Source organism: Talpa europaea, assembly GCF_964194135.1.
Source record: "Talpa europaea genome assembly, chromosome: 2".
Lineage (NCBI taxonomy): Eukaryota > Metazoa > Chordata > Mammalia > Eulipotyphla > Talpidae > Talpa > Talpa europaea.
The window spans coordinates 51771289-51784721 of record NC_140068.1 but is presented as its reverse complement, the minus strand read 5'-3'; the positions used below and the strand labels follow the sequence as shown (position 1 = coordinate 51784721).

At 34.0% G+C, this 13433-nt stretch overlaps 1 protein-coding gene across 1 annotated transcript in view; it reads right to left on the bottom strand.

Moving 5' to 3' along the window:
• Positions 1-13433, bottom strand: part of MMS22L (MMS22 like, DNA repair protein) — a gene marked incomplete at both ends in the record, with an annotated part of 93266 nt that overhangs the window by 7449 nt on the left and 72384 nt on the right. The window contains 5 exons of the mRNA XM_084258501.1: positions 3347-3516; positions 7286-7445; positions 10239-10381; positions 11183-11334; positions 13264-13414. Coding sequence (XP_084114627.1) covers positions 3347-3516; positions 7286-7445; positions 10239-10381; positions 11183-11334; positions 13264-13414 — 776 coding nt within the window. The remainder of the gene's footprint in view (positions 1-3346; positions 3517-7285; positions 7446-10238; positions 10382-11182; positions 11335-13263; positions 13415-13433) is intronic.

Here is a 13433-nt window from a genome sequence, read left to right as displayed (position 1 = left end):
CTATAGGAGGAAAAAGCAAAGAAAGAAATACTAAAAGGTAAAGTCAAAAAAACCCCAAAAACCAACGTTTAGGAAATTATCAATTTAGCCCATGGCATTAACATTCATGTTAGAACTTACAACTTATCACAATAAACAAGAACACCTCTCATTACTACTAGATGACATTTGTTTGAAGTTTTTTTTTAAAAAAGTTTATTTATTTATTTATGTATTTATTTATTTTATTTATTTATACAAGCACTGGGTACAGTCAGAAGCGCGGGAGGTTGAGAGAATTCACCAGAGCCAGAGCGGGGAGCAGAACAGGCAAAAGGACCGAAGTACACTGCTGAGGGGAGCAGCGGGCGGCAGGAGAGGTTTGCGCGCCATGTGGGACCCTCCTCCGGTTGCCGGGGAGCAGCCGGGGTTTGAAGTTTTAAAGTTGCTAAGCATGGGTAACATCTGTGCTGTGGTGTCTAGCCAAACATGCATGTCTTTGGAACATGGATAAAGCATGCAGGGGGAAAGTGTATAAGGAGACAAAGGAAGTTTCTTTCTTCTTTTCAACCTCAGAAAACACGACTATTACACAGGTCAGTATGTGTGTGTGTGTCTATGTATAATTATAAAGTTATAAGTTACATTTTTAGGTCAGTATTTCAGCTTAGGATACTGGTCATTTTTTTTAATTGGACTTTAAAATTTATGCTAAAAATCTTATATGCCAAGAATATTGTAAGTTAAAAGAAAATTAACAAACAGAGACAAAGAAAAAAGATTGTCTCAGAATAATGAATGACACATAATTCTGAGTTTTCAATATGCCAGGCATTGTGCCACATGCTTTATACTATTTCATTTAAATTTCTCAAAAAATCATGGAGTTGGTCTTACAGAGCTGGGGTTTAAGGAAGTTAGGAGCATGCTCAAGATCACACAGAACTCACAATGTCTTGTTGCATGTCTGCTGATTTAATACCTTCCATATAGAAGCTAACAAAATACTTTCATATAGATTACAGTATTTGATACTTACAAAGAAACCAATACCCTGAGAAAAAGATTTTTTTCCTGCCAATTACTAAATATTGAATATTCCTAAGCACAGGCTATCACCAACATAGCAACAAGTATGTTCCAAAAGTTCATTAGTAATTTGGCACTTTGTGAATCAAAATGTGTTTTCCCAGAGAAAAAATTAGAAATGTTTGTTATGTTTCCATTTTAGCTATTTACCCAATAAGAAATTTCGAAAGTTTATTTGTAATGAAAAATTGCATAGAGCTGTTATAATTCTAGTAATTAAACAACTGGGGGAAAAATGGGGCCCCCCTCCCCGCTTTCTACAATGCTTTGTTTAAGGAAAAGCACATTAAGTCAGAAGATGAAGTAACAGCTAACTTTTGAAAATTCTGAAAAGGAGAGCTGAGTACATTAAAGAAATAAAAGCTACAGCTCTAAGTGAAGTTTGCCAAATGAGTAATAACTCAAACTTTTACAATTTATTATAATTTTGGTTGAAGAGGACCACATGGGACAAACACTCCAGATTTTCCTGCTGACCACTATTGTCCTTTACCTATCTGCCCCTCTGGGGTTGGCACCCAGGTTTTACCTTTCTGTTAGTGGACAATTTTATGCTTTGTTTTAAGAGTTTAAATTTTCGGGACCTCCCCTGGTGGCACAGGCAGTTTAATGCAGCGCTGTGAAGCTGTCTGCAGCCTTTGCAGCACCAGTTTGATCCCAGCCGGCAGGCGAGGGTCCCACATGGCGCAGCAGACCTCTCCTGTCTCGCCCACTGCTCCCCTTAGCAGTGTATTTCGTCAGTCTGCCTGTTCTGTTCCCCGCTCTGTCTCTGGTGAATCCTCTCACTCTCCCGTGCATCTGGCCTGTACCTGGGTTCTTGTATAAATAAAATAAATCTTAAAAAAAAAAAAAGTCAGTTTAAATTTTCTTAGAAATCTCAAAACTCTAATAAAACTCATTTGTGAAAGAGACTGCTCATTACCTAATCAATATCCATTCAGCTTCCCTTGCTACATGCAAAATTAAGAAACACTTATCTTCAGTATCAGGCACGAGTGAATAACACAGTATACCTCTAGCCCCTCCCTGTCTTGTGAAGGACAGAGTTCTATTTGTAACAGCCTATTGGCCATCACTACCCAGATATTTTTCCAATAGCATTTCAAACTAAAGCTATTCAGAAATCAATTCTTACCTTTATCCCTGTATCTCTACAAAGTTCCATTTCAGTGAGCAGCATTTCTATCTACATAAGAGTTACTCTGGAATCTAGAAAAACCACTCACTCATCAAGTCTTTCTGATCAGAGCTTCTAACTGTTCTTAAAATCTACTGTGTGGACTCTGTACCCCTGACATAGTTCAAAAACTGCAGATAATGAACTACTCACAGTCCTTCAAGTCTTCAATCTAATTTCCACATCAACTATCTTAAAAATTGCCATCAGAATCATCTTTCTAAAATGTAAATATGATAGGTCACTCCCACATCTCTGCTCAAAATTCATCCACATTTTCCATGTGAAAAACACCACCAAACTTCTTAGCATGGCATATAAAGCCCTCCATTTGTGGTTCCTCTCATATGAGTCTCTGGTTATAATTTGCTTTTCCCCAGTGTGTCATATATTTTTAAAGCTCATGCTGTTCCCTCTGACAGGAATAGTCCTACAATTCCTACACATTCTATTGTTTTATACCTGATATCCCCTACAGTGTCTTCACTTTTATCTCCTTATCCCAGTCTGGCTGCCAGACAGCTGAGGCCTAGATGGAAAATATAGCACCCCACTGTAAATGTCCATGCCATTGTATCTCCTCTCTCAACTTTGAACTTCTTAAGGTGATTTTGTCTTACCCATCTTCGTTTTTACAGCCAAACATAAACGGAATTGAAAACTCAGTCAATGGAAGTGTCACATGTAAACATGTCCCTTAACAATATATGCCCTAGGGCCTCCCCTGGTGGCGCAGCGGTTGAGCGCTGGGCTGCGAAGCTGCCTGCAGCCTCTATAGCGCTGGTTCCATCCCCGGCTGCGGGCGTGGGTCCCACATGGTGTGCAGACCTCTCCTGAAGCCCGTTGCTCCCCTCAGCAGTGTATTTCGTCGATCTGCCTATTCTGTTCTCTGCTCTGTCTTTGGTGAATTCTCTCACCCTCCCGCGCTTCTGACTGTACCCAGTGCTTGTATGGATAAATAAATAAATCTTAAAAAAAAAATATATATATATATATATATATATATATATATGCCCTATATCTATAGTTTGTGAGCTACCTTTTAAGGCAAGTTTGAAAAATAATTTTTTCTTTTCTTTTAAGTAGTCATTCTTACTCTACCTGGAGATACAAAGGAAGACTCTTCTGAATTGCAGTCAACATAGGTGCAGGCAGCTCCTTCTCTTGCTGCAACACTGTATGTGGCAGCAATAAACAATCTATAATCCGGAATAGCAATTTTTGGGCTTTAGAGGTGGCAAAGATCTGTGCCCATGATTTAACAAGAGTTCCTAACAAAGAAGAGCAGCAATAGCAATTATGATTATCTTTTAACCAGAAAATTTGTCATTTCACTAAATACTATATTCAAAGACATAGGATCAAGTTAAAGTATGCAATAGGAAGATATTTATCAATATTAGAATTCTTTTTATGTCAAATCATGCATTTCACTAAAGAGATAAATTTCTCTCAGAGTTCTGGGTTAAGAAAAACAGACATTTGCTGAGCAACTGGCACTTAATACATATACACTCACATACACACAATGTGATCTGTTTAAATATTATGTGACAATATAGATTGGATATTGAAATTAAGTCCATCTCCCTTTTCACTTTGGATGGTATGAAACTCAAGAGGCAAGTTTATCATGCAACTTTACGAATATGCTAAGATTATACAGTAGGCCTGTTGTGTGCATACTCACTTTTCCCTGTATCGCATCATGCTATGTACCACATTTATTTTCTTGACATCCTCATTTCTTTGTATTTTCAAACTTATATGTAAGTTTACAGGCTGTTTCAACTGAGTTTGCAACAAGAAATATATCTACATTTTCTTATTAAAATAGGAAAAAAGGATTTGCTGCAAAACCTTCAAGCAGTTAGCCTTGAACTTCAATTTTTATCTTTTCACCGTTTAATGTCAACAGTGCTAATTTTGATACTAAAGGAAGAGAAACAGACTTCTTTGCTACATGAAGTATATTATGGTTTCTTTAATGCTAGGAGTCTGTCAATTGCTGCATTTGATGATAGTAAAGCTTAACAAATGAGTACCCTGTCATTAATAAAGTAATTAAGAATAGATATATAATTCTCATTAGAATATATTATAGTTACTGAGGTTTCTTTACTGAATACTGAGTACTGATTACTGAATACTGAGGTTTCTTACTGAATATAAAAGGACCTCATTAAGTGCTTGTCCAAAGAACAATAGTGGTAATATACTACATAAACTTTTATATTTTATTTCATCTTAGAAAGCAAAAAAGGTGATAAAATTCAAAGTCATTACAATTAAACAATAATTTTAAAATTCAAGTTTTGAAGGAAAACAAAAACATACTTATAGAATAGTATTTTTGATGTTTTAAAAAATCAATAATCACTTTTAAAAAAACAAACAGCAACATTAATCTCCTGTTTGAAAGAAAATATAATAATCACTCATAAAGAAACACAATGCTCACTTAGCAATATTTTAAATAATGTTGGCTTGCTCCTCATTTTTTCCAGTAGGTGGAAAACTTGAGAATGGCAGCAGTGTAAGATGAACTCACATTCTAACTAATATTAATATGCCTGTAAGAGTAACTGCCATCACCACTAATATTTGAAATTATTCCGATCATTCTCAGGTGTCACATAAGTCTTAGATAAAGAGCAGGGGCCTCCAAACACATCATCTACCCTTGCATTGGTTAAAGTCCTTTGCTGAAGACCTTAAGTTTTATGAAGCTCATAGAAAGCAGAGATGATCTATCTGTTTTGCTGATATAGAAGATTCCTATTATTTTAAGTGTCAGCAAAGAACACTGAACTATGTGGTATTAAAAATTCAAAGAGAACAAAATTTTTTAAGTAAAACAATTCAGGAAAGATTTAAATATATAAAGTACCTTTTTTTAAAAAATGCACATATTTCTTTGGGCTATCAACATTATTTACTGATAAGGCAAAAAATATAGAAAAATACTAGTATGGAGACACTCCTACAATGGAAAGAAAACTGAATGAACTGTAAGAGTTCTAAAGTATTTACTTATTTTCAACTATATGTATACTGTATATCTTTAAAATAAGAGGATCAGGATCATTAAAAAGTATATGTAAAATATTGTTAGGAAGTAACTTTGCTCACTTAGGGATATTAAAAAATATACTGTGTTATTAGTTATGCATATAAAATTGTTAAATTCCAGAAATATACTCAGTAAGTGTTCTTGTTGCTCGAATTACAATATGGTGATGGGAATAGAAAGTTCAAAAGATATGGCCACTACCATGAGTTAGTTTAAAATTTAGTATGAGCATGCCAAATACAAGTAATTATGACAAACAGCAAACTACAAAAAATGCTGTAAGAGGACAGAGGAAGGACAATCAAGGAGAGCAAGTCACCTGGGTATAGGAAAGTTGGGGACATTTGGGCTGGGAACTGCAGGGTCATGGGTAGAACTACAATTACAAAGACAAAAGGGAAAGTGACAAAAAAAAATCAAAAGGAAAGGCATGGAAACAAAATGTAAGAGATACAAGAATGAGAAAAACAAAAATTTATTAATAGGAGGAAGGCTAAAGATAATATTGATGGATCAGTCATACTTTCTCAAAAATTACTGAGCTACGATTATGACCCCAAATGCTTTAATATGGAATATGGTTTTCTTGACATTCCACTAGCAGCCATGCAAGTGAACAAGTTAGGAACTGGTATGTAAGTATATTCAACTTCAATGCACTCAAAACACTATCAGACTTTCTCTACATTTTTCTAGAGCTTTAATAGAAAACAGTGACTTACATATTTCTAATTTCTAATGTGTATATGGGCAATGCTGTAGCAATTTACTTATTCCATATCTCTGATTTCTAGACAAAAGCAAAGAATACAGATCTACTTGCCACTAAGTCAAAAATCAACCATAAGACAAAACAAAGAAGGCTCCCAGTTATACAATAGGAAAATTTTGCTTTGGGTCTATAGATCACCAATGCAAATATGATTATGCAGTTCCTGATAAGACTATTATCTCTTACTAATGAAAAATACCTTGAAATTATACATTTAGCTTGATACAAATCTATCGGAGCCAAAATAAATGCTGCAATACTTATTAAGCTACATTTTATGGTGCTAAATTTATAATAAATTCTCTTATGTTTTTCTCTGAAATTAAAAAGCATGAATTGCTACTATCACTTCCAATACAATTCTACATCATTCATATTTACACATTCCCCATTCTCCTTTATCTTTCACAACAAAGATAAAAGGTTTCAGGCAGCCCCAATCAGGTTTAGTCATATGTTCACAAGATCAAAGCAAACAGATATAAGATTTCAGCCACAGAGAAATAATAAACAAAAAACAAAAAACTTAAATTCTGTTTAAAACTTCTAAGGAAATCCTTCTCATTTCCTTTTACACAGTTCCTGTTTTTCGTTTACAACATGGTTTTAGTGAACAAAGATATTCAAATTACTGAATGACTGACTTCCTAAGAAAGGATGAACTATAAGAAGGATGAACTCTGTTGTTATAAAACAGTAAAAGATTGCTTTTTGAAAGTAGAAAGCATCGTATTGTGAGAAACAAGATTTGAAGCATAAATATCTTTAGTGTTGTAATAAATCCTTTCCTGACCTCCTTCACACAGAAAAGAAAAAAGATAAAAGTTTTGGTTTCTTATGTCTTAAATTCCAATAACATGGAAAAGCATTCAAAAATCATTTAAATTATCTAGGTATTTACAATATAAGCGATTCACAACCGACTATTGACATCAAATTGTTGTTGGTCTATTTTCTGTATTGATAATTAATTTTCATAGTAATACAAGCATAACCAGAAAAGTCATGAAAGGAGGTGGAATAAGACAGAAATTCATTGAAAGCCAACATGAATTATTTTAAACTAAATCACTGTCTTCCAGATTATTCTGATTGTAAAAAAGTAGCGATTTAGCCAGAGTACTAGTATATTCCTATCCACCATGAACATACAGGCTCAACCTAAGGAAATTTTAATAATGTCAGGAATACATACCCATCATCCCATAAGTCAGTTGCAGTCCTGCACTGGAAATTTTTTTCCCCAAATAAGGTTTTATATATTTTAGTATTTCACCAAGGTATTCTAAGGACTTTGTGACCATGGCAGATTTATCGGAAAGTGTCTGCAGATTCCTGTAAGTTATACCAACAGCCTATAAATAACAGAAAACATGATTTAGCTTTCTAAGGTTTATACAATACAGACTTTGGAAAATAAAGTAAAATTTATTTCTCTTGCTACACACACACACACACACACCCCTCTTACATTTAAGCCTTCACTCTTAATTTTCCAATATATGATCACAGCAATTAAATGTAAGCAAAAAGAAATTAAATATTACATTTTATAATTTAGGTACATGTTAAAGGAAGAATAAGAAATAATTTCACCAGCAATTATTTATACATGGTCTGATTCAGCAAAATATTAATGAAAACATACATGGAACTTACTGATATATAAGGATCTTACAACCAAATCACATGAAAACTTTCAAACAGGTTGGCTCATATTCAGTATACAATTGGGAATTCCAAATCTCCCATTCCTCAAGAAATACTTACAAGTATGGTTACCACAGTCTTACAAGTAAGATCTCTATTATTTAAGTTCAGTTTTGTGATATGAGATGATTTTTTTCCTAAATTTTCATTATGAGCCATTAGATGCCATTAGGAAGTTTAACTTCCTAAGAGAAAAGAACAATGAGGCACAAAGGGAGAGATGGCAAAATGGGGCGGTGGCAGAGACAAAAATGTGAGGCAAGGAAGAGAAGGGTGAAGTGGGAAGAAGAAGTGGAAATAAATGAGAGAATAAGCTGAGCAATGGTGAGAATAGGCAAGAGATGAGAAACTGAAAAAGAATCACAGGAAGACTGGTTAGATATGGGTTAGAGGATTTGAGAAGAGTAAAAGTTTTCTTTATGGGAATACACAGTGGATTTCAATGATCCAAACTGTACCACAAATGACACCAATACACATAAGTGATTTTTCTCTGAGCTCTCAGCAGATAAGACCAAAAAAAAAAAAAAAAAAAGGAAAAAAAGGAAAAGAAAACAAGTTGAAGATTTGTAGTCTGACCAAAGGCTAAAATATGGAAGACTGAACACTAGTACGAGTATGCGAAATGCAGTCTCCTCAGAGGTTTAATTAAAGTGGACAAGAAAGGAAATGAGATCTTGAGAGGAAGATGTGCTTGGAAAAGAGTGAGTAGAGAAGGTCATGCAGAGAACTGGAGAAATAGTGATAGTCAGAGTTCTTAGATGTTCCAGCTGATGCCAGGCTCAGGGTTTAGTCATGGGAAAGGGTGGATGAAGTACAGCAGGCAGCAGAAGAGATGACTGAAAAACTATTAGCAATGCTTTGAAATGAAGGCTGAAGGTAAGTTATCCATGGTAATTCATTTGATCAAATCAGACCTACTTAAAAATGTAAAAAATCTCCACACTGTTCACAAGATAAAATACAAACTTTTTATACCGAGATGCTCTGAATTTTTAACCTATGATTGATCAACTACTTGGCACAAGTACATAACCCAATGTATATTGTGTATTCTTAGACAAGTAAAAGTACTCTAAGATCATGGACTACTTCTTTGGTTCTTCAATTCCTGAAGAAATACTAGCATAATACAATTTAGCATTTAGCAAATAGCTATTATTTACTGAGTGGTGAATGAGTGATTAATTTGGACTCTACTCTCATGATTCTACCTTCCTTTCTTGTCCAATATGATTCCCAGCATACCACAAATTTCTAATTCATTACAGTTGAGATCCAAGCAACAACTGAGTAAAAGACTCAAAAGAAATGCGCATTTTACAACTACAATTGCTAAGTATTTTTAGAATTTATGTGACATTTATGTCATACAATTGTACTTTAATTTAATGGAAGTTCACATTTATAAAAAAGAGCTTGTCTGTTGTTATTATTTTTATTGCAGTTAATACCATTGACTATGGTAAAATAAAAGAACTTTTAACTGTGAGTAGTTTACAAAAACACTAATCCAAACACACTAACAACTTCAACTAGGCTTATAAGATATATTTCTAATAAAATTAATAATTAAAAATTAATGTTGAATAAGGCTATCATTATGGAGCAAAACAAATGGATTGGATTTTAAGTCCTTAAGTCATACCATGGTATGAAATAGTCCTATGCTGAATACATTAAAACTTTACTGTAATATCCACAGTTTGCTACAGGTGGTAAACATTAAGTTGGAACTACAGCGGACCATTTCCACAAGGAAATTTAGTTCCCAAGTAACTGAGGAATATTATTATCTAGCAATTTCAACAATGAGATAAAACTACAATTTAGATCAACCTGAGAGGCTTTTACGTGGTATTTTTTATTCTGATCATTTTTCATTAAAAGCATTCTTCTGTTGTTGTTAAGAGTAAAATTATACTGGAGTTTATTTTTTTTTTATTTTTTTTTTTTATAGAGGCATGCTTTATTTATTTGTTTGCTGGTTTGTTTGTTTGTTTTGTTTATACATGCACTGGGTACAGTCAGAAGCGCGGGAGGGTGAGAGAATTCACCAGAGCCAGAGCGGGGAGCAGAGCAGGCAGAAGGACCGAAGTACACTGCTGAGGGGAGCAGCGGGCGGCAGGAGAGGTCTGCACGCCATGTGGGACCCTCCTGTGGTGGCCGGGGAGCAGCCGGGGATCGAACCGGCGCCGCAGAGGCCGCGCGCAGTTTCGCAACCCAGCGCTTAACCGCTGCGCCACCGGGGAGGCCCAAAATTATACTGGAGTTTAGATTCACATTTTTATTCTTCCAGAATTTTATAATAGCAGGCAATCAATAATATGATTCAATTTAAAGGAACACATATTACAGAAAAACTTTATAAACAGTCATGGCTTTTTGAAAAACAAATGTAACTGATCTGGAAAATTATATTAATAAATGAAAAATACCTCAAAGAATAGAGTAAGTGCGTTTTTAGGGTCTTCTGGTATGGGTAAATATTCAACTTGAGATTTTGAGAAAATATTCTTTACTTCTGAGAGTTTAAATAGCAACCTTGTCAGTTCAGCCAACTGCTCTACGTATTCTTTCTCTGTTAAAATACAATAATAATATTTACATGTTTATTTCATATATACACACATACATATGGATGGGAGAACAGTAATGTAACATTTATCATGTGCTTCCTTTTAAAATTCAAATTTCCACATAATTAAAAATTTTGAAATAAGTTTTTCTCACTAAGGAATGGTTTTACTTAAAAAACAAACATGTACTGTGAACATGCTAGTTGCAAAAGTATACATGCTAGTTATTCATGTAAAGTCAACTGATACGGCCACGTATCAAAAATAAATGTGAAGCATTTGCTCAGTCCAGATTTTGTGTGGACATGATTTATAAATGGACATGAAGAATAGGATTAGAAAAAGTCATTCTACAGAAAACCAGACTATAGGCAATATTAAAAAAAAAAGTACAAGTATCACCCAATGATAATAGTAGAGCAAGAGGAAGACAAAATAATGTAAAATTAGGGATAAAAGTATTCCTAATTGGCTATTTTTCTTTTTCAGAATGTTCACAGAAGAATATCTAGTTATTACTTCATCATTTCCTTTATTAGTGATCAGTTTCTTCAAGGTGAAAAAAATAGCTTGTCACCTGAAAGCAAGTTTTTGGTGCTAGCTTCCGAGGAACCAAGTTTGTTTGCCTTTTTTTCCTTAATAGAAGACAGGCCTGTATATATAGTAGAGGGAAAATATCAAGAAAAAAAAAGAAGCTAAAAAAGGAAGCAAATTTCTGTATTGATTCAAATATATTTTCTATTAATTCACTTAACAAAACAGGAAATATTAAGCTAGCTATCTATAGATAGCAAAATACTTACCAACTGCTTGTTCAGGATTGATATCAATGAACAAATCATCAGGAACATTGAGGTTTCTTACATACATTTGCAAAATACAGCGGATCCATGATCTTACAGTTAAGGCTTGAAAGGATACACTGTTTGAATGAGAAAGTGCTTCACATAACATGCTGCAAAAATAAATTGATGGGTATTAAAAATAAAAAGCAAAAACACAACCTTGAAAATATGTTCCCTGAGTATTAAGTTTTCAGAAATAAAAACATTCTAACATTCCCCACTCACTGAGCTCACTTATTTTACAGATATATATTGCTAAAAATAAATACTACAGATACACACAAAAAGAGGTTTTAAATATTCTTACTTTCATTTGTAATATTCTAATTTTTATTTTCCTTTTCCAACTTATAGCATATATATAGGCAGATGCCAAGGAGTGAGGTAAAAACCAACATAGTTAAAAACAAAGCCCAGATATGACTGCAGAATTGAGGCCAGTAGGGTAGGAAAAGGTGGAAACAAAGTGTGGGGGGCCCAACACTATACAATAAAGGGATAAGTAAGGTGAGCTGGGGTGATGGGGTGTGGTGATACACATTTGAGAGGCGAACTATTCCTCTGAATCATATACAGTGATATCAACCAAAGTTACCTCAACTAAATTAAAAACAAGCAAGCAAACAAACAAAAGAAAACTGACATCAAAGCATTAGCTGCCTTCTCCAAGATTAGACAAGTATACTTGCATAGTCAGCTGTGCAGCTGATACCTTGTTTTACTTAAATGTACTTTTTGCAACACAATTCTGCAGCTTTTGGTGAATTTTTGATAAACAATTTGTGCTTACTTTAAAAAATGAGGCTACAATAGGAAAAGTGAGAAGGGGCTTATAACTAGCAAGGTGAGATAACAATGAAAGAAATGGCATGTAAAAAAAACAGTAGCCCTGGGGTAAGCAATCATGGCAATATATGTAAGAAAAAAGTTAAAGGTAAGATACATTTCTATGTGCATCTCCAGAACAATCCCTTCCCCATCCCCTCCTTTTCTGTTCTCCTGCCCCACAGGCATTCATCATCAAACACCTTGCATACAGAATTCCAAAATAACTCCATTTCTTCAATTGTTATTAAACACAGTAATTACATTTTTAAAACAAAAATTAAATATCAGCAAAAGTGGTTAGCAAATGATGAAATGATTGTTATTACTATAGAATTCTCAAGCTAGATAGGATCTTAAAGTAAACCAACTGAAGGTAGACTTCTCTACTTTACAACTAAAAGCCCATGAGAAAACAACTTATTGAACTTAGTGATGAACTTAATGTTCCATACACACGTTGATTTTAATGTTGCACACTCAAAGCTTAAATAATGCTATGATTCAACGTTACTTCTTAGTAAAATTAAATGACTTAATGATTCTGCTTAATGAACTTCCTTATGAGAAGAATGCACTGCCAACTATATCACTCTTCATTTTCACTGACTAGTAGCTTGGAGAAGAAAGCCTTGTAGTCTTGTAGGTTTGCATATTTATTTTATTTTCTGTCATCTTGATATCTTATTCAAATCTTTCTGATTACACTATTCCTATTTTAACTTTATTGCATTTTTTTTCTATTGAAGTTCCTTAGATCTCTTATATAATGTAGTAGGAAATATGTACGGATAATAAAAGCAACATGTAGGGAAGTGAAGTATCACAGAAACTAAGAGTCAAATCTTTAAAAATGCAGTTGTAAAAGGGGTTGTCATTTAATCTAAAACTACAATAATATCACAGTGTCTTATAGATTCAGCAATATTAATTGTTTAATTTCTTTCACAACGGTGAGCATACAAAGTTCACTTCAGGATGAGAACAAAGCAGTCTCATCAAAGAACTTAACAACCAGAAATATATTTTTTTTTAAAGCAGGCCACAAAACATTTAGTTATTTTTCCTACTATCACTACTGCCAAGATACTGGATACATTCAAAAGCAAAGCATTGTGAAAGTAAGAACATATGTAGTAAAGATCAGTTTTTACTTGTGGAAGTTCTTACCTTGCTAGTGTACATATATGGGTACCTGAAATAAAATCACTTACCTATTTTGTAGAAAATGACTTAAATATCTTGCTACAACTTGGGGCCAGATGTTATCATCCCAGCCAAAAAGTTGTATCATTGATATAACTGGCTGAGGTTGAAGGTCTGATGGAGCTGTGCTGGGCATGTCCATTGCCAGCAAAGTAAAATCTAGATTTAAAAATGAGAG